The 26638-nt window shown below is 34.4% G+C and overlaps 1 protein-coding gene and 1 long non-coding RNA gene across 4 annotated transcripts; both read left to right on the top strand.

Annotated features, from left to right (window-relative positions):
* On the top strand, nt 595–9000 carry LOC109356956 (NAD-dependent malic enzyme 2, mitochondrial-like). 3 transcript variants are annotated; one of them, XR_002108806.1, is made up of 20 exons: nt 733–861; nt 1608–1704; nt 1867–1985; nt 2078–2245; nt 2780–2908; nt 3264–3324; nt 4210–4313; nt 4399–4482; nt 4577–4683; nt 4796–4898; nt 5212–5319; nt 5502–5567; nt 5737–5809; nt 5901–5987; nt 6075–6129; nt 6218–6289; nt 6821–6883; nt 7495–7609; nt 7811–7993; nt 8982–9000. XR_002108806.1 is itself a non-coding variant. In XM_019600613.1 (19 exons), the coding sequence occupies exons 1-19, from the start codon at nt 733–735 to the stop codon at nt 7880–7882; spliced, it is 1812 nt and encodes a 603-aa protein (XP_019456158.1). In that variant the 3' UTR covers nt 7883–7995. The 3 variants fall into 3 exon arrangements, 1 of the variants encoding a protein (XP_019456158.1); XM_019600613.1 differs by lacking the exon at nt 8982–9000 and having other exon boundaries at nt 7811–7995; XR_002108807.1 differs by lacking the exons at nt 6075–6129; nt 8982–9000 and having other exon boundaries at nt 595–861; nt 7811–7879.
* On the top strand, nt 18442–20911 carry LOC109356959. Its single transcript, XR_002108809.1, has 2 exons — nt 18442–18782; nt 18997–20911. It is a non-coding gene; the product is annotated as an uncharacterized LOC109356959 (long non-coding RNA).

Genomic DNA, 26638 nt, shown 5'->3' with positions numbered 1-26638 from the left:
GAGTCAAATATAAGGATAAATAAAACTTTGCTAAATTTAAAAATTATTTGAATAAAAAATAATTTAAAATTATGACACTTAGATATTTATTTGTGATGTCATGTTCTCTAATAAACTGAATGTCTCATTTTGTATCCTTATTTAATGTCATAATCCAATTAAAAATGGACACTTTATTAAAAATAGAAGTTATAAAATACAAAGTAATTTTCTTATATTATTTTGTAAAGTTTAATTAACTGCAATATGAATACATGAATATTTTGGGAGAAAAAAGTTGTACTCTAATAAACCCTCCACCAGAGAATCCAGATTCAAATGAAACTCACATTTAATTTCTCCATAGTTATATAAAGTCAAACTATAATAACATTGTAGGATTGTATCAAGAACATATCTACTGTCTATATTGTATGTCACTTTATATATCATAAATTGTGATTGATTGAAAAAATATATTTTAACTTAAACTTTTAATTATTAAATAATTTTTTTTTTTGAAAAATCACAACTCATGATATATAGAGTGACATATAACTATGCCACCGAAGAAGTGGTCCCCATTGTATCCAAATCCAACTAAATACTGCAAATCCCAACCTGCTTCAGAGTATAAAATATCGCTATCACCACACTTTCACAAATTTAATTTTCTACAAAAAATGTGCTTCACAAACAAAATCACACTACTATCTTAGCAACTACCCGTTACCTTCCCTTATAGCTTCAATAATGTGGAACCGTGTGCTATTCGCCGCCTCCAACCTTGCCCGATCGCGGCGTTTCTCCACCGCGATCCCCGGTCCCTGCATTGTTCACAAGCGCGGTGCTGATATTCTCCACGATCCTTGGTTCAATAAGGTTATTTCGCAACTCTTCGTCTTCAATTTTTTTGTATCGTAGGTTAATTTAAAAACACAAAGGGAACTAACCTGATCTGATTTATTTGATTTGATGAGAGCATAGGGTAACAAATAGAGATTCAGTTTGGTGTGTAGATTACTGCAAAAATGTAATGGCTGTTGAATTATGCTGATTATGAAAAAAAATATAGCTAATTCCTTTTTATTATTGAAATAATAATAATTGATCGTTTGCCACGAATGTTCTTTTAATTTAACCAAATGTCTCGAGTTTGAGTATTTAGAACACAGATATGTTGAAAGTTTGTTAGGGAGAACTTTGCTGCCCTTGTAGTCTTGCCAGGATCGAATCGGGATTAGTTAGTCAGTCCCTGTGTCATCCATCTGGATGGTAGATGACATAAAAAAAAAAAGAATGGAAATGTGAACTTTTTGAAGTAATTTACTTTTTTTTTTGTTATTGATATTTTCCATGACACTAGCTTAGACTTTTAGGTTTTTGGTCAATGCTGAATATGCATTCATAACTAAATACTGCTGATATAAATGTTTTCTTTTTTCGGCATCTCACTTTAAATGGAAAAATCTAAGCTGCTCATGGGTTTATATTTTGCATAATACCGTAATCTTTGGCATGATGTTGAATTGTTCGTGAAAACCATTCTGCTTGTTCTTTGTACTGGATCCTAAAATTCTCAATTTTGTTTGTTTTTTTGTTTTTTCCTTGTAATTCTTTGATTGCAGGATACTGGGTTCCCTTTGACTGAAAGAGATAGATTGGGGCTCCGGGGCCTCCTTCCTCCTCGTGTCATATCATTTGAGCAGCAATATGACCGCTTTTGTAAGTTTGAGGCCTTCTCTTCTGATATTCTATGTATCTGGGTACTCCAGTCTTAGTTAATTTTGACTAGTGTGCTATTGTGTTTGAGTTCTTGCTTTTAATGCATTTTTTATTTGCTTCTTGATGAATATTTGATAGTCATGTATTATATTTTTTCTTCAGTGAATTCTTACCGGTCTTTGGAAAAGAATACTCAGTGCCAACCAGAGAATGTTGTTTCACTTTCCAAATGGAGAATCTTAAATAGACTGCATGATAGGAATGAGACTTTGTACTACAGAGTGAGTTTGATTAAGAAGTTTGTTTGTTAATGTGAGAGTATAATCCAATTTTGTATTTAATTCTTATGTTATTATCTTTCATTTCTCTTCAGGTTCTTATTGATAATATTGAAGAGTTTGCTCCAATAATATATACTCCCACAGTTGGATTAGTGTGTCAAAATTATTCCGGGTTATTTAGACGTCCACGTGGAATGTATTTTAGTGCCAAGGATAAAGGAGAGATGATGTCAATGATCTATAACTGGCCTTCTCAGAAGGTATTGCTTTAGTCTGTATACACAGCTTATGTGGATCTAGATTAATTTATCCAAAGAAATTTTCTTTAATTCGTGATTGCTAACAAAACCAAAAAATGTGAATGGTGATTGGATGGAGTTTACTTTGTTCGATATTCTTATACTTCCATTTGAACTTAATTGAACATTCCCTCATAAGGTTTGTGAAAAATCAGGGACAGGGAAGGTTGGAGTATTTTTACTCTTATTTCTTTATGAAAGGGATATTTTTGTTATTTTTTTTACAAAAGGGAGATTATTTTATGCTGTCAAAATATGTGTTGTGCATGAAATTAATACGCATTTTAGGTTTGTACAGATTCCTTTTTCAATGACACTTACGTTTGATATCTCTGATTGTTGTTACTTCATTTACATTTTTTTAAATTACTAATACTGGATGTCTGACAAGTGACAACAATTGCTAATGTATTAGTAAATTGGTGAAGTTTGATCTCCTTGCCATGACTTTGGTGGTTTTTTATTCATTTTAATCATCGTATCACCTTGTTCCAGGTAGACATGATTGTCTTGACAGATGGTAGTCGAATTCTTGGCTTAGGTGACCTTGGTGTTCAGGGCATTGGAATACCAATAGGAAAACTTGATATGTATGTTGCCGCTGCTGGTATCAACCCACGGAATGTATGTTCCCCTTCTCCCACTCCGCCCTCTCTCTATATATATTTTCCTATCAATGTCTGTCTATCTATGTCCCTTTGTTTGCTTCCATACATCTTGTGGGAGTAAACTTAAGGATGTTTCGTTGCTGGCGTAAGCTTTCCATTGGGATATTCTTAACATTCAATGGATATTACCTACAATACGATATTAGGCATATATAATTTCATTATTGCTTATAATCTTATCACGTTTAGTTATGTGCCTTTTATAGTGTTCATGACATTTTGACTTCATTCAGATAACTTCTGTAACAACTAATTGATAAAGCCAGTAACACTTGTCAACTCACCATTTGTTGTTTTACCAATTGTACCAGATACTTCCTGTTATGTTGGATGTTGGCACCAACAATGAAAAGCTCCTTAAAGACCGCCTTTGTGAGTGAAATTATATTCTTTTTTATGCTTTGTTTGCTTATTTTACATCTGTCATTTTTCTCATTTGAGGACCAAGGATGGAGCCAGAAATTACATGTTGGGAGGGCCAAATACAATTTTTATTGTTAGAATAACAATTGATTTTCAGTTCCCATATCTAAGACACAGGTTCAATGAACTGCACCAGGTCATGGCTGTGAAACATAGATATTACAACTTCAAAATTACAAAGGAGGAGTGAAGGGGGTTAGACTCATCAGCTTACTTCCTCCTTAGCTACAATTTCTTGAGTAAAACCTTGAGAATTCTTAAAACTTAAGCCACCTTGCTTCTTACTCTTACAAGTATCTTCTCATCTCCCCCTGGCTAGGTTCCTGAGTTTATAGTGGTTGCTCCACCCAAACTTCTTTATTATAGACATAAGCTCTTTACACAGCTTATCTTGAAGTTTAAAGCAATTACAAAAGGAAAAAACTGACATAGTCAGTTGTTCAATTGAAATGTCTCTACCATGCTGGTGAAGTGGTGATCGATGTATTATTTTTAAACTAAGACGCCGTGCTTGTCGCAACCTAGATTTATGTCGTCACATTTGAACAATAGGACTGTGTAGATATTGCCTCCTGTGGGTTGACTATACCTGACAAACTTTCGTCTAATATTTTTGGAGTTTCGGAGCATGATTCTTCAATTGCTTTGGCATTCTTGATCTTTTGAGAAACAGTTCCTAAATCTTATTGATTGATCACTTGACATGTTCTTTAGTAGTTTATCCTTGATTTGTAATAGTAAAAACATAAAGACCATACCAAAAGCTAGCATGCTTAATTTATCTTAGTTGATATCATGCGAGGCATTATTTTTTCTGATGTTTTTATGTGACAGATTTAGGACTTCGACAGCCAAGGTTGGAAGGTGAAGAGTATCTAGCAATTGTGGATGAATTTATGGAAGCTGTTTATGCTCGATGGCCTAAGGCTATTGTGCAGGTTTGTATTTACTCTAACTTGTGTTACTGTCATGTTTGCTTTAAATTTTAGCAATTTTTTAACCAAGTTGTTCTAATTTTATCAGTTTGAAGATTTCCAAATGAAATGGGCTTTCAAAACCCTGGAACGGTATCATAAAAGGTTTTGCATGTTTAATGATGATATACAGGTGAGAAAGTGACACTAAGTATCAGTTACCCAATGCACTTTACTGTATAATTGGAGTAACTACTGAAACTTCAAATTTTCTTAATCTCCTATAGGGAACTGCTGGTGTTGCACTTGCAGGATTGTTGGGAACTGTAAGAGCCCAAGGTCGACCATTGTCTGATTTTGTGAACCAAAAGATAGTGGTGGTTGGAGCTGGGAGGTAATTTCAAAACTGATTATTGGACATAATAATGGGTGACTAGTTTCTATTGCCGATCTATCACCCTCATTATAGCTCCATCTGCCTCAAACTTTTCTTGCCTGGCTTGCAGTGCAGGGCTTGGTGTTCTGAAAATGGCTATCCAGGCAGTTTCAAAGATGACAGGGTGCAGTGAATTAGCTGCCAAAAGTCAATTCTTTTTGATTGATAAAGACGTATGCTTCCACAATATTTACTAGCAATGCCAGCCATTTAAGTTGCAATGAGTCAAATATTTGTATATTTGTGTTAACCAAAATAAAATATCCAGTTCAGTTGTGATTTTGACCATACTTCAAACAATCCAACCATCATTTTTTATTTTTTATTTTTTATTTTTCTCATCGTATTATTTTCTTGATTTGCCTTCGTATCTAATGTTGGCATGAGAAAGAAATGTAATTTTGTACGATGAATTTTCTGATGATGCTATTTCATATTTGTATGTTGTTGGATTATGTCTGATAACAGTGTCATCTTCGTATGCAGGGTCTTGTCACGACTGAAAGGAACAATCTAGATCCAGCTGCAGCCCCATTTGCTAAAAATCCCAGAGACATTGAGGGTCTTACTGAGGGTGCTAGTATACTTGAAGTGGTAAATGTTATAGGTTTCAGTGAGAAAAACTCTGTTCGCTCAATGCTACTTATGATATTGAAAAGAATTATTTTATTGTGATATAACAGGACTAATCCACTTTCCTTCACTGATGCTAATTTTAAAGATTATGCACACTTACCCATGTTCATACTTTAATTCTTGAACCCATTTATCTTTAGGTTAAGAAGGTTAAGCCGCATGTGCTCCTTGGTTTGTCTGGGGTTGGTGGTATTTTCAATGAGGAGGTAATTATCTTGTACATTTGAGCTTCTGTCATGTCCGGTTCCTCGGTGAGGTATATTAAATAAATAGATGTAATAAGCATGTTTAAATATTTCTTGGTTTTGACAGCATTAACATATGTACTTTTCTGTAATTGAATTTCTTAATTTTAATAGTTGAGATTTGACTCAGGTGCTTAAGGCAATGAGAGAGTCTGTTTCAACAAAACCTGCTATCTTTGCCATGTCAAATCCAACAATGAATGGTTTGTTTGTACTAAGCTCATAAGCTCTTAAATTCCTTAATAGTCTATGTTTTTGTTTTGATATTTTCTTTTGTGTATATTATGGGGACAGCTGAGTGCACTGCCATTGATGCTTTTAAGCATGCTGGAGAAAATATAGTGTTTGCAAGTGGAAGCCCTTTTGAAAATGTAAATCTTGGTAACTACCTCTATCATTAGTTTTGATGTATCTTGTCTAGTCATATTTTCCCGAGTTGTTGAAGGATCTCTAACTTAAATATTTCAGTTAATGGAAAAGTGGGGCATGTAAATCAAGCAAACAACATGTACCTGTTCCCAGGGTAGGGCATGTATTCCTGTCGTAAATATTTTCATGTCTTATACCTACCAATGGAAATATTGGTATAATTTTTATTATTTTCATTTCAGAATTGGTCTGGGAACTCTTTTGTCAGGTGCTCATCTGATAACAGATGGAATGTTGCAGGCTGCTTCTGAATGGTATGCACTTGTTGGTTTGGATAATTGTTTCTTGTATCCACCTAAATATATTGGAAATAGCATTGGTGGATTTTTGGAAAGATATCTTCTTTCACATTCTTAGAGTCCTAGCATAATACAGTTCACAAGGTTTCTATAATGATTGTCTGGTTTGTCCATGTTTTATATATGTTGTCCAAAATTTTACATGTTCTCAGTATTTCTTATATATGAAATATGTTCTATATTAGTCCTATGTTGGGCAATTAATTTTACTGATTAATGTATATGCACACGGAGAGCGTATTTTTTTTACTGCTCAAGGTTTAATAACAAGAAAACACTATACATGGTAGTCTGATGCACTTCTCCACAATATCTTTTATAATCTCCACTGCAGTTTTTCTGCAAGTTATAGGCTGAAAGTTCATTACTAATTTCGTTGGATTACATTACATCTTGCTTTTTAATTTTCCAAAGTCTTGACTCTTGATGAGATGTTAAATGAAGCTTCTTTTCTAATAAATTACTATCATGCTGTTATCCTCACAGCCTTGCTTCTTATATGATGGAGGAAGATATCTTGAAAGGAATCTTATATCCATCCATTAGCAGGTAATGTACCTTTTTCCTCTTGATATCATTTGATTTTCATTTTCTCTTTGCTAAAACGAGCGACCCAAAGCACCAGGTTCCTACCTAGTAGGGTCCGGGGAGGTTAGATGTGCACAATCTTATCCTCGTAACTGAAGAGACTGTTTCCAAGATTTGAACTTATAAGGTCACAAGGCAAACAACGTTACCATTGTGCACAATATACTAATTAAAAGTACAATATAAAAAAAGTATGATTAAAAGTTGTGTACTCAATTGCTAATTTCTTTAAGAGTGAATACCTACTTCAGTTCTTAAAAAATTGTGTACCAATTTGATCCTTGAAAACATAAGTTCAAAGTAGTACTTAAAGATCATAAATATAAGCCAAAATAGTCCGTATCAGGGTCATAAAAATGCTCAAAGGACTAATTTGACCCACATTTTATATTTTTGGGACTATTTTGGGTTTTAACATTTTTTCGGGACCAAATTGTTACATGTAAAATTTTCAGGGATGGAAATAGGTCTTTACTTTTTCTTTAAAGAAAAAAAATGGTCTTCTTGATCCAGCCGTTTGTTTAGAAGTCGACAGTTCTCAATGGTCGATATTTAATTTTTGCATGCTACAGCATACGAGACGTCACAGCAGAGGTTGGGGCTGCTGTTCTACGAGCAGCAGTTGAAGAAGAGCTGGCAGAAGGACATGGTGATGTAGGACCCAAAGAACTTGCACACATGTCTAAAGTATGGAAAAATCTCTCCTTGCTTATATATGAATGGGCTCCCATAGTTTTGCATGTTATTAGTGTACAAATGTCAAATGAGTTGTCCAAGATTGAGAAATGAGAGCAATTCTAGTTCACATTTGAGCATGGTAAAATGAATGCAACTCCTTCATTTGTTAATCAGAAAAAGAGTACTGATAACTTGTGGTTATTGTTGCAGGAAGAGACAGTGGAGTATGTCAGAAGCAACATGTGGTTCCCTGTGTATTCACCTCTTGTTCATGAAAAATAAAAGTTATGCCTGTGTACACAGAATATCATTTGATAAGCTTAAAGCTCTTCTAAGCTTATAATTTCTGTGTTAATTACAAGTTTAGAAAAACTTATAATTTCTGTTTTAATTATGAGCTCCTGTAGTAGTTCATCGAGCAACATAGTATTGACATTTGATAAGCTCTTCTAAACGTTATAATTTCTATTTTTTTTAAGAGCAACATTGCTGTGTACACACTTTAGCACGTGATGGGATAGGGATGGCAATATATCTACACGGGTTTGGGTAATGGATTATGCTAACCCATCTCATTGCTTATTTTTTGGATTCAGACTTGCTCAGACTCGTGTGGATATCTATTTGGTCTACTGCCTGCAGGTCTTTGGATACCAGTGGATCCATATGTACCTAAAAGTTTAAAAATATTTAAAATAATTACGAGTAATTTATATAATTATGTATTTGTTTCCTATAATCTTATATCTTATTTAGATAATCAATAAGATAAAATATTAAAAACATAATTTAAAAACAATTTTAATAGACTATTTAACATAACTTATTTTTCACAAACATAAAAAATAACTTTAACATAAGATGATAATTTATTTAGTAAAAACTTTTCAATCAACCTAATATTACATTATATATATGAATTAATAACATAACACAACATCATTGTTTAATATATGAATTATATTTATGAATTAATATGATATTATAATTACATATTAATAATATAACATTATAATTATGATTAGTATAATATTATAAATATGTTTCTATATATGTATATTTAGGAAGGAATAGTGGGTTCGTATATACTCATTCCATGTAATAGTCGTTCTCAAAATCTAGGGCCTCAATTGCATGCTGGTCCAAAAACACGGATCTGACCCATTGCATGTATTATCATTAGGTGCCACTTGTCATCCTTAGATGAAATCTTTATACCGAAAAGTGCAATACTAGAGAATCCAATACTAGAATATAAAATTGTCATAATTTCACATGTTATTTTATTTAACTAATTTAAATATGGACTATTAATATTATTTTAAGTCACCTGTTACTCTGCACTATACTGTATCTCTATAATATATCAATTGCATATACCATAAACACTAGAAATTGCATATTTTCCTTATTAACTATTAGAGTGTAATATTTATACACTGATAGTGTAAAGATTTATACACAGTCAGTGTATCATCATTTGAACTATTTTTATTTAAGAATCAATAATAATTAAAAATAAATGATGAAAAACTGATAGTATAAGTGCATTCATGTTTTTCTCTAACTATTTATCAATGGTGCTTTTAAGTTTTTATATCATACATTACAATTGGGGAATGAGAAATGAGAAGTGTGAATGGACAACTGAGTCCTCACTAATTATATCCCATTAATTTTTTATTCCAAAAATACCCTTATTCTCACTAAATCTACAACCCATTTTCTTCTTCTCACTCACCCGACTTCATTCCATTCTTCTTTTTCTGAACTCAACTCTTCCGCACTCCATTACTAACTCTTCTTTTCTTTATTCTGTTTTATTTTTTATGCTTAAACATTTTATCCGTGAATTCAGTGAAGGACTTGTAATGTTTTAGAAGTTATTTAGTATAGTCACTTGTAGTTTTTTACAAGTTCTTAGGAATTTTTTAGCCAATCTTAGTTTTTAATTGTTACAACTAAGTGGCTCAATGACTTTTATATCATTTAAAACTACCAAATTCTAGGTTTCTTTTCAAAAATTTGATGAACTGGATTGATTATATCATTTTAAACATTCTTCCACTTAACACTCACCAACGAAACATCAAATGTCATCCAAAACTAAAAAGGTCTTAAATTTATCCCCTTCAAACCTTAATCTCACAAATCAAGTGCAACAAAATCCTTCAAATTTTATCAAAATTTGACTAATTTTCTTTTACTTCTAAACCTTTATAATTATGTCATATCCCAAATTCATCCTAAAACCTCAAATAGTTAGATATAAAATGAGAACGTGAAGGCTTTATGTGTAGGAAATTGGCAAGACGAATTGTGATTAATTTTAACAATAGAAGGCTTTGATTGACCCCAAAAATCTCTAGGTAACAAAACTGCACAAAATACTTTCGTATGGATAAAATATGTGTTTAGTATAGATGGTGATTTTATATTATGATTATAGAATATTTCATACATTTTGTAGAGTATTAAATATAACATATAAGTACTTACAAATATACGAAGACATATGTATGTGGAGAAAACCAATAAAACATTGTCAATATATTAAAAATTAATTCTAACTAAAATTTAGTCATAAATAATAGCATTAAAAAGTATAAATATACTTATCTCTAAATATGACGTGATATATGTATCTTCATGCAAGTTTTTCAGATAATTACTAAACAACATTATAACACTGGGGCTTTCTCTCGTCTGTTCCTATATCTTGACGCATTGAAAGTTTAAGGTGCCCAAAACATGATCAAATTGTTTGGGAATGATCATCTGAATTTAAGGAAGAGAAAAAGATGTATGTACTAACAATGTACAAGATTTATATACTGTTATTGTATTATTCATCATTGATGTTTAATTATTGTTGACTTTTCAAAAAAAGTAATCCAAATGAATGATGAATGATAATATGTATGTGGATAAATATTTACACTGTCATTGTACAGATTTTACACTCTTTAAGGAAAACAATCTTTATCATTTCTCTTAAATATTTCATTTCACCTATAACCTCATAGAACTCACATCATGCATGTTAACTCTTTTAATTAATAACTTAGAGTTTATTCTAAATTAACGGTATGCGTATGATTGAGATCATTACAGTTGGATTGTAATAATTTCTACAATTTAGAGTGGTCATTTTTTGAATGCATCAATAATATTTCTTAATCTAGCTAATAGTAATTAAGACCTTTGGAAATGTATAAATGATTGAAGATCTCTATTATGCAATAAAGTAAGTGTTAAATTGCTATTAATTAAAGGATTTGATAAAAGCTTAATAATCAAAATTTTGATATATACAACCACGCATGCATGCCAATGTCTTATGACAAAGTATGCTTAAAACACAGGGTAGCAAAATTATCAGTCACTCTTCCAACGTGCAATTCTTTTTTTTTTTCTTTCTATTTCTGGTCAAAGACTCAATTATAAAATCCTACCCAAAATAATGTTATCTATTTCAATTTGAATTTAAGATTCTTCATAATATGGTTTAAATGACATCCTCAACATGTAATTTATGGTGATTGCTAAATGCGAACTCTAAGTTAGTTCATTTGGGTGTGAACTATGATGTGACTGTTGGATTGAAGCATTTGGTGACCAGATACCGTTTCTACAAATATATGATTTCAAAGCCAGAAGTCGTGATTTTGGAAACCGACTTCTACATGTAGAGTTTAGAATATGAAGTCGGGAAAGTGATCAATGACTTCCAAGAAAGAAGTTTCGAAGTCGAGAAACAATGCCACGTTTTCTGACCATGTACTACAAATTTTTGAAAGTCGAGAAACACAGCCATGATTTCTGACCGTGTAGTACAAATATCTGAAGTCAAATTGTACTCTAAAGAGTGTGAAACCAAAAATGAATGTGATGAAGAGTTTATAAGAGTGTGTTTTAGAAACCGTAAAATAATGTATCTTTTTAGTGACTTGATCAATTTGCTTCATATTTGTGAAGGTAAGTTCATGTTTCTTCTTATTTAGTAATTTTATGATTATTGATTTGATTATGTTATTTACATAGAAACTTTCTTTTTATTAGATGGAAGAAGATATGAATTACTATAGTGGAAACTTCTGTGTAATCAGGTAAAAATTTATTTTCTTAATTTATTTGAAATTGTTCATGGAAATGATTTTTTTATTCATTTATTTTCGTTTATTTATTTTTTGTTATTCATGTACATGATGTAATTTTTTGATTTTAGGTTGTAGATAAAGTTGATGTTAGTGATGATGAAAATATAAATGAGATAGAGGAATTGGATTTTCAAGAAATTAATTTTGGGTTATTAAATGAAGATGAAAATACGAAGTTTAGGTTTTTAAGTAATGATATCGGATACGAATTTTATAGGATGTATGGTATGAAGAAAGGATTTGGCATAAAAAAAATATCATACCCATCGAGATAAGAATGGTGAAATATTATGGCAATCATTTTTTTATGATAGAGAAGGATTTAGGGAGAAGAAAGATGATTTGATATGAAAGAGAGCACCTAGAGAAGAGACAAGATGCACTTATTTAGCAATAATGAAGATTCACGTTGACAAGGAAAAATGAGGTTGGTATCTGAGTTATTTTTCTGATGAACATAGGCATGAAGTGGTTGGTGAATATTATGGTGTGATGATAGTCTCTAACCAAAGAATGACATAGACAAATATTGCTCAAATATAGCCATGAAGTGGTTGGAACTGAAAAAAAATTGGTTCATTTGCTGGTCAATGAGGGATTATCAATATATTGGGTTTTCGAAGAAAGACATGGACAATCAAATCCAGAAGCAGAGACGAATCGGAAATGGCGACGCTGAATCTACATTACAATACTTGAAGGAGCAATCGAAATCAAATTGTGCAATGTATTGGAGGGATATTGTAGACGAAGAAGGTAAGTTGAAACAATTATTATGGGTTGATAGATGTAGAATTTTCAAATACTCCATTTTTGGTGATGTTCTTGCTTTTGATACAACTTACGGTCGAAACAAATATAAATTTCCAGTGGTTGTATTTTCAGGTGTAAATCATCACAAGCAAACAACAATATTTGTTGTTGCTGTTGTGTCAAATGAGACAGAGCAAACATATGTTTGGCTTCTATAAAAAAATTGGAGGCAATGAATGAGAAACAACCAAAGTGTGTTATCACATACGAGGATTTGGTGATGAAGAATGCAATCCAAAGAGTTTTTCCTGAAGCTCAACATAGATTATGTGCTTGACATATATGTAATAATGCTGGAAAAAATATAAAGAAGAAGAATTCTCATAAGGACTTCTAGAAAGTTATGTATGCTGATGTTGAGGTTGAAGATTTTAATATGATGTGGGAGGAACTTATCATCAAACATGGGCTTCAAGATAATGATTGGGCCGCTCAGACTTATGATAGCAGAAGTATGTGCACCAGGGCTTACATTCGTGGAAAGTTCTATGCTGGTTTGCATACCACATCACGATGTGAAGGCTTATATTCCCAAATGGGGAGGTACATAGAATCTGGATACAATGTGACTGAGTTTTTGCATCACTTTCAATGATGTGTAAGCTACATACGAAATAATGAGGTTGTTGAAGATTTTAAATCTTCATATGGTGATGAGTTGTTACAAACTCCTTATCATAATTTAGAGGGTCATGCTGCTTCCATATATACTAGAGTGGTGTTCAAAGAATTTCGTGAAGTATTGTTGGAAGTTGCAAAGATGAAGATAATCTCTACTCACCAAACTTCAAGTCATGTAATATACAAAGTCAGAAAGCAATACAACCCCAACAGAAAATGGCATGTTTCCAATTATGATAGTGATTGTAACATGGACAGTAAATGTTCATATAAAAGAATGAAATCTTTTGGAATGTCATGTAGTCATATTGTTTTTGTGTTACTAATTCTCGACATTCCGCATTTGCCACCTTGTGTGGTTCTTGACAGACGGACAAAGAAAACAAAGAATGTTCAAAGTGTAAATTTTGAACAATGTGACCTTAGCAAATAATCAGTTCAAAGTAGTAGATATGGAGCTTTGAGTAATGGTTGTAGTGTTTTGTGTAACCTTGCTTGAAAAATGGAGGAAGACTTTAAAGAAATGATGGAAAAAGTTTATACTGAATGTAGTAGACTCTGATTGAAACAAAAATTCAGCTGCACGGAAAATGCTGGTAATGGTAATGAAGACCAAGTAATGGACCATGTTCGTGTGCATGCTAAAGGGCAAGTTGGTGGTACATCCTCAAGAGGTAAGCGTGGTAATCAATATCGTATATATCGAGAAATTGGGCACAATAAAGTTAGTTGTCCAAATGTCGAATAAATCAAATAATCGGGTACGTTTAATGTACTTACCCATACTTCGGGACCTATCACAAGTTCACCGATATAGTTGGGGTTCAGCATGTTTGGCCAAATTATATAAGGAAATGTGTCGAGCAACAAAACCCAATGCCAAAGTAATGAGTAGTTGCTTGATACTTTTAAAATCTTGAGCATGGTATCGCCTACCATTCCTTGCACCTAGGGTGAGCCAATTACCTACTTATCCATTTGCTTCAAGGTAATATAAATTTCTTCCTTTACATAAAAATATTTTTTCACGGATTTTTCTTTCAACTACAATAATTAATTTCTATTTTCTATAGGTGGGATACTCGGAATACTAACTTTCATGAAGTTCCACAGGGAGACTTAACGGGATATAGGTCACGATTAGACCATAGGAAGGTCAATGATGTAAAGATTCTTAAGCTCTTATTAATTTATAATTTACACAATAATTCAATTTTTTTATAACTAATATTTTTCTTATTTTTGTAGTTTAAATGACTACCATATGAGACTTATAACAACAATCTCTCATGTCAATTCCAACAAGATAAGAATGTGCGGAGTGCATGCGTAGCTTTAATTTGTTTCTCTATCATCGAGTGGTATCAAACAGATCGAGTCAAACTACAGTTTGGTTTGATCCAGGATGTGCCACAATCACCAATGAATATGGATGCCCTCCATAGAATTGACAAACGGGGGAATCAAGATGCAAATTGGGCCTTCAAGCATGCACAATGGATTGACCATTGGAATCATCGCAGAGATCAAGTGTTGCGAGGATCTGCAATCCAATCTCCTTTCCACACACAACAATATATGAGTTGGTTTCTTACCAATTATAGACCTTTCTCATCTGCAGAACCGCAACTCTGAGACCCACGCCAAATAAATTACCAACAAAACCAACCCCTACCATACAAATCAACCCCCACATCTCAAACTCCAATATACTATCCTACAATGAATCAACCTATTATGTCAAAACATCTAATGTATCAACCAACAATGTCTAGCTCTTATAATATTCAACCTGCAAGAATGACTTTTCATTATGAACCCTCGCACCAACATCATACTGATCATATTATTCCTCACCGTCATTCATTTTCTACACAAGAGAATGATTTTATGAATTCATTATTTGTTGCTAATGTTGGTACTCCTGATTCAGCAAATGTATTTCTCAATGATATAAGGTTCAACTACAATGAAGATGATAGTGCTGGGCCAAGTTTTTTCATGGTTGATGACAACATTTCCCAAACCAGACAAACTGATACTGATCAAGAACAAACTAGAGTTGGACATCATCACGTTCCTCGACGTAATAGGCAACACGTAGGTGTGGGATGAGAAGTCATTTAGAGGATTTATAATTTTCTACTATTGTAATTTCAATTTACATTAAATTTCATATTACTATTTTTCAATGAAATTATCTTTTATATTGCCCGTAAAAGAAGACAACTAAAAACCATTTTCAAATAATGTAATCAATTTCAAGCAAATTAATGATGTCTAAATGATTTTTTTATTGATTACTCTGAACGGACATTTCAAATTTCGCTAGTGTAGAATACTTTTTATATCAATTTCTATTTTTTCAGTCTTCGTGTGCTATATAAATTATTGTTACAAATATTCTACAAAAATTAATGTTAAATATATTTAAATAGTATACTTTGTGGATTATTAATTGTTTCTTATATTCTAAATAATATAATAGTTAACTTAAAATTATTGGTCATTTTCAACTATTTACTATAAATGTATGTTCTACCTTATTTTAGAATGAATTGGTTTAATAAAATAAATTAAAATTTAGTGGTATATTAATTATTAAAAACAGTTTAGCAATTACTCAATTATAACACATCACCAACCGACTGGCAATATGATGATATTTATTTAATTTATTTATATCGTTAATAGTTTAGTCTTTGCTTGTGATGTCATATACTACTTTGTAAACTATACAATTATACACAAATCATCATTTAGCATTTCAAGATGAAATAACTTAACTCTACAAAACTAACTCAAGAAGAACAAAAAGTCATTTCATAAATTATATTTCGAGAAAATGAAAATGGGCACCATCAAGGAAGGAGGAAAATTTTGAAATCAAACACTAATACGTGCTCCATATATGCTACTTCGTTTACCCATTCAGAAGTCGGGAACTATTTTCACGACTTCAAAAGTCGGGAATCCACTACACGACTTTCATGGAAGTAATCGTTTCCGGTACCCAGTTCAAAATCAATGGCACAAATTCAAATCAATTTAATCTTACGACTCTTACACAGTTCGCTTCCATGCGAACTTGACATTAATTTGCAGGTTAGATGGCTCCATAATTTATAGATATTGGGCAGGGTTGGCTCCTGAATTTTGGTTATGCTATAGGCCTTGTTCTCCAATATTTTTAGGCGAAAAGAGCATGAAAATTTTATTTATTAGTTCAAAATGTCTATTTTGTCAATGAGTATTTTTAATGGGCAGGGCGGGTCACAAATATTATGAGTTTAATTATTATGTGTTATATATTTTTATTTTTTTTTGGACTTCAAGGGTATATGTAATATTAAATTGTTTGAATTTATAAATTTTTATGTATAGTTTAAAAAGTGTGATAATGACATAAAATTATTTTTTATTTTTATTTAGTTTTATGTACTTTTTATTAGTTTAAAAAAAATTAAATTGTACAATGGGCGGCATGCAAGCCCACCCTATCTATATTTAGGACAAAAAATGTATGATTTTTTGTTATTTTTCTAAAACTGACATGTTCATGTCAATCCTAATTTAGAGAGACATGCACATGGACAGAAGTAATAGGATGACCCAAATTGTTAATACTTTTTGTGAATCAAGTGTACAACACATGCCCATAATTAATGGGGACCAAAATATTTGTTTCATTTAGACAGTTAATTTTATTTCTATGTGATGAATAGTTTATTGTTTTTACTTTTTAAAAAAAAATATGTTGTCAATTATTATTAGTCTACATATAAATATGTTTAAAACTTTTGATTTATTATAATGATAATTATTTTATGTTATCATATAGTTGATGTATAACATAGAATGAGAAAAACATGAGCCCATCTAAAACTCATTGAAAAGATAACTACACAAATATATTGACTCATCCAAATAAATAAAAATAATCGAATTTAAAAAGAAATTATATTTACTTTCTTACTACGCGTATGCGACATTTTTTATTTAAAATTTATTATAAAAATATTAAATTCTTTATAAGTAAATTTTGTTCAAATTTTACATGATTAAATTCTTTTTATATATATTGAGTACTCATTTTTATTTCATCTTCACAATTTAATCTAACATTGGCATACTAGTTTAATATATTTTAATTAGGGATCCAATTTTTTTCTCGAACCCGACAATGATGTTGGGCTCTAATTGTGGTGTGGTAATAAGCACCAAAGTAGATCCGGTAGAACTAGATTTACAAACTCCATAGTGCAATGGAAATATTGTAAAACAAAGAAAAGGCTCATCAAATTTTAATATTGAAGTCGCTTAAATATGGAGGAAAAATCCACAAAACAATCTCCCAAATATATTCCATTATGTGTAGGACGACTATAATATCATTTTCACACTTTTCTCACACAAAAAAGTACAAATACAACTAACCAAAAAAAGTACAAATATAATATTTCTTATTGATACCTCTTCTATTCATATACTATAACATGTACTATCATACAGTAATATAGATGAGACCCAAATTTAACAGTATATTTTTCATAGAATCTACAAAATTTACTACTTTACAACCTTTTACTTGCAAAAGACTTACGTTATGATTTGGTCTTATTGTTTCTGCTTTTCTTTACCTCTTCAAGGGAACCAAATTGCCTTTATTCGCGGAGGAATTGTGCAATATCAACAAATTACAAAATTTTGGCAAATAGTGCCTAAATTTCCACTGCCCTATGCTCATACAATGATGCAATATCTTTCAATTTTCTTAATGCAATAAATACCATCTCGTATGCCCCTTATCATTTTGAGTATGAAGACAAATGGCTGGACCCCACAATGGATTGTACCAATATTTTCTCTTATTTATAATTGATCATCCTCATTGTTTCGTTTTACACGATGCCATGACTCATCTTTTTTTGTTTTGGTAAAATACAATGACTCATCTTTGATATGCTAAGATTTTTTGTTTAACTTCTACCCACTTTAAAGAAAATGTTAACTAGCTTACCTTTTATAGAATTGCGTCTCTCTTTTTATGTTCTACTAATAGATGATTGAACCACTTTTGTGATATGCTGAATGTGATAAGATTCAGATTGACATTGATCTTTCATTTATTTTCATAAAGATCAGTTAATATCTTAACATTTTTAATTTTTACATTAGTAACTCGTGGTAAGAAAACTTTGCTATAAATTAAGCCATGCCTAATCACAACTTCACAGCAAGAAAAAAAGAAATATACATATTCAGTGATAATATTCTCATCAAAAAATGTCCAAATAATTTTGTGCATACTCCAAATTATGTGTTTCATCATTTGAGCAGCCGACCATGGTTTAGACATGTTTCAGTTTGTCCTTTGGTGGCCAAAGCAGCATGCAGGGAGGAAAAGAGACATACAACTCACTGCCAAAGGTCATGATAGCTTTTGACAGAGAACTAAAGTTAAATTTTTGCCTGCATGTTGTCTTTGGCCACCGAACGTCTTAACAAAACTGGACACCATGAAGATGTTGGTCTTGTTATGTGAATCCTCCATGGAGGAGGTTATCTCTAGCGATCATGTTTTTAAGGTAACGGTTCTTTGGATTTTGGTTGTAGTAGACATTGTAAATTTATAACGATCTTCTTCAATTAGATTAGAAAATTAGTCTTCCTTATTGCATCAGGTTTTCTGCTTTCATTTCAATTATTTGAGTTTTCCAATTACAATAGAGTACATATGACATTAATGATTGCTTTTACTCTAATAGTCTTATGATGCTTTACAAGCAAGTTTTTAAATAGGTTTTGGTCAGAAACTTCAAAAACTTTGATACTTTAAGCAACCATGTGTATTCGCGGTCGATGCAGCCACAGTTGCACTGTCTATGCAATTTTGGCAATTTCAGAAACCTTGACAAATTGACATTTGTAGAAGTCCACACACTAGAATTGGTAGCTCGAACCATGTAACTATGATTCAGAGCATTATCAAATGACTTTGGGCTATTCATCATCTGCTTTCCCTTCTCCTATAAATGAGTAAGCAGACCCTTTGAGAAAAGAGAAATTACCTGGTCCACACAAAATCAGATCAGAAGTATGCTACCATGAATAAGAAGCTTATTTGAGTTTCATGGTGAAAATTCATAAAATATACTAATAATCCAAACACACTAAACTGTGGTTGCAATACAGATAGTGAATTGACAAAGTTTGGGTTGACATTTATACTGAACTATGTTTCTGGATTCAAGAAGTCAAGCAGAGAAGTCCAATCTACAGTTAAGTTTCTGAAACCACAGGTAACCCCTTTTGAGCACTAAATTAGACTTATTCCTTAGTGTAACGCTTTTATATGTCTGTTTTTGCAATGTCTCTTATGACTTAATCGTAATTATTTGAGACATTAAATCTGCACCATGACTCTAATTTATATCTCTACTGTTTTTCATGGATGAAGCATTTTGAGCTGCTTCTGCATTTTTAGATGTGTACTGTGTACTATATAATAATTCTGGAGCAGAATTTATAAGGTTCAATCCTAGAACATCTATCCACTTATTTGTTTACCTTAATAGGACTAAGACAACTTAGGGTACATTTGTAAGTCGGTTTTTGGAAGGGAAGACTTCAGAGTCATGAAATACACTTGTGAAATGGCTGTAAAGCTTTCGCTTTCTCTTCCCCTCCAAAACCTAACTCATGAAAGAACCCTTAAAGGTTTATTTTTTTCCTTTTTAAACTAAATGAAAATATATCCTCTCATAACATCAATATTTTGGTCAATTTAACCATTTCTGATTCTCATTCACACACTCACATATGGTAACAACTAACATGGACTAAGGTAATACTGGAGGTGTATGTTAGTGGCTGCATACAACTATTTAGTGAGTCCTCTACAGAAATGAAACTATCAATGGAACTTCACATGCTTGAAAGTGAAGATTATGGTTTTGTGGTTTCAAAGTTCAAGATCTTGGTGACATAAACTTATTTAACTGAGGTGAATAGCCGGGACAGGATCACATGATGTTGTGTTAGTTGTGGAACATTTGAGAGAGTTATTGGTGCTGAAGCATGATGGCTTTCACTCAGAAAGAAAACATGTGATGCAACATGTGCTTTGAACAAATCTACAATGGTTATTTGTCATTGGTTGAAATTATTTAGTGTGTGGCTAGGGAAAAAGGGGTAACCATATGGTTATTTGCCAAGGACTCTAGGTGCATATATTGTTTCTAAAGCTGCTATCAATGCCTATACAAGAATTCTTGCTAAGAAGTACTCTAATATCTGCTTCAATGCAGTTTGCCCTGGTTATGTCAAGACAGATATGACCTTCAATACTGGCCTCTCCAATGAGTTATTATTGCTTTCCAATGAGAGTTCATCTGGCCTATTCTACTTGGAGAGTGAAGTCTCTTTGTTCTGATCTATAATAAGCTATTAGATTCAGGAAGTATTTTTATATATTAGTCTTATAATTAGTATTTTTTGCACTTCAAATTATATAAAATTGTACTCATGTTATACATTTTGTACCATTCACAACAACTTAAACCCTTGCCCTCGGGTATTGGACCGGTCACTGGATTCAGGATCATGCATGTCAATCATGACTCTACAGTAGTTGTGACTTATGATTGATCTGTGTAACATTGTGTCTTCTTCATATATTAATAATAAGTTTATAAGAATAAAATTAATTTTGATACATTATATTCCATGCAAATTATGTCAATTATGAATCTACATTGTTTTTTATTAAGAATAAAGTTAGATTTTTTTTCCGATGACAAAACGGGAGCTAAGGCATCTGCTACAGAGTTAGCCTAGCGGAAGATATGCACACAGTGGACATATTGAAAGTCCCGCATGATGGATTGAATGTGAGTCACTAGGGAAAAACAGGGATGAGAATGAAGTCAACCAAGATAACCAATTGCACATTACAAGCCGAATCAGATTCAATACATATGTTCCTAAACCCCCTCTATTGAAGGATCTGCAACCCGGTGAAGATGCCCCATAATTTTGCCTAGACAACCATGCAATTGCCTAAATTCTTGGTGTAGGCGAAAATAAAAGCATCATCGTGATCCCTAACAACTCCGCCACAAGCCGCAATCATCGAAGATTGGGAGAAAGACCCATCAGAATTGAGCTTGCACCAGCCAGAATCAGGGGGAGACCAGCGACTGGTAGGGTCATTGGGGGAAGCAGGCCTCACCGAGTTCTTAGAAGGGTGGAGAAAAGCCTTTGTGGTGCTAGCACTCCTGGCCAGAATTTCAGAACAGACTTGGCTAAGTCTTGGAACCTTGCTTTCTGTACTGCAATTGATACTTTATGGAATTGTAGAAACCGATTTATTTTTGACAATGAGTCAAGATTGATACTACACCAGGTCTCAAGGACGAAGCGAAAAAAATCGTTGGCAGCTGAGATTCCAAGAAGCTTCATCCAAACTAATTTAGCAAAGGAGCAGTCCTTCACTGCACGCAGACCTGTTTCTGCAAGAGGACAAAGCTGGCAGACCTCTGAGGTAGAGATGGCAAAAAAACCCGTACACGTGGGTACCCACAGATAAAACCCATACGGGCATAGGTACGGGTCACAAATGGGTACCCGCGGGTATTATAAACGAGTTTTTAAAATACCTGTAGTACATACGGGCGGGTACGGGTATTATGATACTCGTGTCCGCAGATACCCGCTATGTATATGATTAATATATTATATTTAATTAAAATAAAATGTACATTATTCTACCATTCATATTCATTACACTATGTACATTTTTTTCTTTTACTTTATTTACATATTTTATTGAGTTTGAGTTTGCTTGTGCACCCTACAAATATTATTATATGTGTAGAAACACACATGTTTTACAAAAAATATATATACTTTTTGTTAAAGAAATGAGAACAAAAAATCACACAAATAGAAAACACCAATAAATTTAGCATTTTTGTCAAACATTCAATCAAAAGGTAAAAAAATAATTAAGTTTTATCTGATTTGAAACATAATAGAAGTAAAAAATTAAAAATTCATTTATAATATAGGAAACTCGTGGGTACCCATTGTACCCGCGGGTACCCAAAAATACCCGCAAATACCCGTACGGGTACGGGCGGGTATGATAATGTTCTCCTATTTTGAAACGGGTAACGGGTAGCTACTACTCGCACCCGCCCGTGCCCGTGCCTGTTGCCATCCCTACTCAGAGGATGTCATAGCATGCTTGATCGTTGATCATTGGTGGGAAGACACTGGCTAATCAACCTCCACATGAGAGAATTCATTCTATATGGCTCTTTCCAGTCCCAAACGGCTTTGATAAGGGGGTCTGATGATTGGTTGTGGGGCCATACAATTAAGGCGTAACCAGACGCAAAGAGAAGAAGCCATCCATGGTCCCTAGCTAGGCCACTGAATCTTCAGAATTAGCAACTGAATTCGGAAGGATCGACAATATTTATATGCAATATTTGAGGGACTATTGTAAATAATAGACATGTTCCAAATCCCCCTGCAGACAGAAAATCAGAAACCAAAATGCCGTTGGAGTAGAGTCTATTTTGAACCCACTGATTATTATCCAAACAATTTTCATTGGGGATCCACCTATCCTTCCAAAAGTTTATAGACCTCCCATTCCCAATTCTCTAAGTCAGATTGGTCTGGAAACTAGTCCACTCTTTCTTGATTCATTTCCAAAGATGAGATTCCTGATAGAATTTTGAAATCTTAGGGATTAAATCATTGCCACACTTATACTCACCTCGAACAACTTGAGCCCTGATATAACACCTATGACTAATGAGCTCATTACTAATAATGAACAAACAAGGCCCATAGGGTGGCAAGTGTACACCAGAAGAAAGAAAGTGGGTCAAGGAGAGAGAGGAAAGAAAAGTTAGTTACAAGGGGGATGAGGTGGCAATATTTCCTGGAATATAGGAAAGTCTGGTAGGAGGGGAGAGGGCATTGGGTAAGAAGGTAATAGGTGGTAAGACTAGAGAGGAAGATTATTCTCTAGAGGAGTCTTAGACTCTGGAATACTGTTTGTTTTTCTGTTTGCTTACATTCTCTTGTAGAGCTCTTAAGCTCACATTATCTTAATATACATATATAAAACACTGTTGCATTCCCAGTTCTATCATTGGTCCGACCTACTGGATACAAAATCGGAGCTAAGTACAGGTATAGTTGTCCATGCCACCAAAGATGACGGATAGAATGACTACGTTGGAGGAGAGAATGGCAACAATGGAGATTTCTGTGAGACAATCCTTGGCGGAATTCCGTCAATCCATCATTGAAGAATTTGTGAGATTTCGGACTCAACCAGAGGAGAGCCCCAACACGTTCCAGCGGAAGGAATCAGTAACGGAGTATCAGATGGCTGTTAAAAGGGTTGAGCTGCCACCCTTTGATGGTGAGGATCCAGTAGGATGGATCACTAGAGCGGAAACCTACTTTGAGGTCCAAGGGACCCCGGAAGAGGTTAAGGTGAGGTTGGCCAAGTTGAGCATGGAAGGGGCTACCATCCACTGGTTTAATCTCTTACGAGCTATTGAAAATGATCTTACCTGGGCACGAATGAAGAGAGCTTTGGTTAATCGCTACGGCAGTCGTCGATGCGATAACCCATTCGAAGAACTCAAAGATCTCAACCAAACAGGAAGCGTGGAGGAATATGTATCGAAGTTTGAGTTTATTTCGTCCCAAGTAGGCAGGCTACCGGAGGAACAATATCTAGGCTATTTCCTCGGTGGTCTTCGTCCAGAAATCTGCCTGAGAGTTCGAACGTTCAATCTGGTGAATCGTCTTCAGGCGATGCGGGTTGCTCGAGATGTAGAAGCGGAGTTGGGTGGAGCACCCTTATTCCGTAGCAATGGGACAAGAGGAATGCGAGGATGGAAAGGAAATAAGAACTGGAATTCGGGTTATGAGGATAAGGTAGGAACCGGAGCAAGTCAAACCTCCAACCCAGGAAGAATTGTTTTTGGGCCTGGGCCCATGAAGGGAAATCAATTCAGGGGTTCTCCCACTTTCCACAATGAAACGCGTAACCATCTTCAACAAGGGAATCGTCCCAACAACAATAATGAAGGGAGAAAACCATTCTCCAACGACCGTAACCGGGGTACCCAACACCTCCCTTACGTCAAATTGATGAATCGAAAGGCTCAAGGCTTGTGCTTCCGATGTGGAGAAAAATACCACCCCCTTCATCAGTGTGCAGAAAAGCAATTGCGGTTAGTTGTGTTGGGAGATGATGAGACAGTGGATGACGCCGGTGAAATTTTCGCCATTGAAGTTAGAGAGGGCGATGAAGAAGAAGAATCCAGTCTCGACTGCGGGTCTATGGGGTTTTTTTGGTGTGATGGATACAAAACGACGAGGTGGGGTTCCTCCGGCTACACTTCGGGTGGAAGGAAAAATTAATGGAGTATCAATTCTAGTGTTAATTGATAGTGGTGGTAGCCACAATTTCATATCTCCCCAAGTGGTCACAGCATTGGAATTAGTGGTGGAGCAAGGAAAACCTATGGGAGTACGACTGGGAGATAGGCATAAGGTGGCACGGGGGGTAAATGCAAGAAGGTGAGCATCCAGTTGGGAACTTTTCAGACGTCACTAGAATCCTATGTGCTCCGAATTGGGAAGACATGATTTTGGGAGTAGCGTGGTTGCATAGATTCGGGAAAGTCACCTTTGATTGGGTAGAAATGACAATTAGCTTTTGTTGGAAGGAAGAAAAGGTTGTGTTACAAGCGTAGAGGCACGAACATGCCAAGCATCGGGAGAAAACTGTAGCGTCACTAAAAAGCTTGATGCAAGAAAAGGGGGAGACTTGTGCACCACGGGAGAAATCAGGGCTGCCAGCAGAGAAACAGAAGGAAATTGAGCAAGTTTTGGCAGAGTATTCGACAGTGTTCTGGCAATCTCAAGGGCTACCACCATCTAAGGGCGTCGTGCACTCCATTGAGCTCCAAAAGGAGGCAGGGCCAGTTACGGTGAGACCTTACAGGTACCCGTATCATCACAAAGATGAAATCGAAAAACAGGTGCGGGAAATGCTACAGCAGGGGATCATACGACATAGCTCGAGTGCTTACTCTAGTCCGGTCATATTGGTAAGGAAGAAGGATAATTCATGGAGGATGTGTGTGGACTATAGACATCTAAATAAAGTTAATGTTCCGGATAAATATCCAATTCCGGTAGTGGAGGAATTATTGGATGAACTTCATGGAGCAACTTATTTCTCTAAACTAGATTTGAAGTTGGGATATCATCAGATATGTATGAAGGAAGAAGATGTGCATAAGACAGCTTTTCGAACGCATGAGGGTCACTACGAATACTTGGTTATGTCGTTCGGCTTGACCAATGCTCCAGCAACGTTTCAATCGACCAGGTATTCAATGCTCTTGGAAATCTTGCGGGACCAACAATTTGTTGCTAATCAAAAGAAGTATGTGTTTAGAAGCCGACAGGTGGAATATCTTGGCCATTTAATCTCCAAACAAGGAGTGGCAGTGGATCCCGAAAAGATTAAGAGTGTAGTGGAATGGCCAATACCGCACAATGTGAAGGGAGTAAGGGGCTTCTTGGAATTGACGAGTTATTATCGGAAGTTCATTGCGGGGTATGGCAAAATCACCAAGCCTCTAACAGAGTTAACCAAGAAAGAGGGGTTTCAGTGGAACCCGGCAGCCTTGACAGCTTTTGAAGAATTGAAGGGGGTGATGACTCGGGCCCCCGTGTTGGTGATGTCGAACTTCACCCAACCATTTGAGATTGAATGTGATGCGTCCGGGAAGGGCATAGGGGCGGTGTTAATGCAGAATCGGCAACCAATTGCATATTTCAGCAAGGCTCTATCTCCAAACAATTTGTGCAAGTCAGCATACGAGAAAGAATTGATGGCTCTTGTCTTGGCGGTGCAACATTGGAGGCCCTACCTTCTAGGGCAGAGTTTTAAGGTGTATTCTGACCAAAAAAGTTTGGGACATCTTCTCCAACAAAGAATAACCACGGCTGATCAACAGAATTGGATAGTGAAGTTGTTGGGGTACCACTTTGAGGTAATCTATAAACCCGATCCTGAAAATAAAGCTGCAGATTCGTTGTCCAGAATGTTTGCTATTACTAATAATGAGCAAACAAGGCCCATAGTGTGGCAAGTGTACACCAGAAGAAAGAAAGTGGGTCAAGGAGAGAGAGGAAAGAAAAGTTAGTTACAAGGGGGATGAGGTGGCAATATTTCCTGGAATATAGGAAAGTCTGGTAGGAGGGGAGAGGGCATTGGGTAAGAAGGTAATAGGTGGTAAGACTAGAGAGGAAGATTATTCTCTAGAGGAGTCTTAGACTCTGGAATACTGTTTGTTTTTCTGTTTGCTTACATTCTCTTGTAGAGCTCTTA

Source organism: Lupinus angustifolius, chromosome LG09 (assembly GCF_001865875.1).
Source record: "Lupinus angustifolius cultivar Tanjil chromosome LG09, LupAngTanjil_v1.0, whole genome shotgun sequence".
Classification (NCBI taxonomy): Eukaryota; Viridiplantae; Streptophyta; class Magnoliopsida; order Fabales; family Fabaceae; genus Lupinus; species Lupinus angustifolius.
The sequence above is the reverse complement of the archived record's forward strand: the minus strand, read 5'-3'. Positions and strand labels throughout refer to the sequence as shown.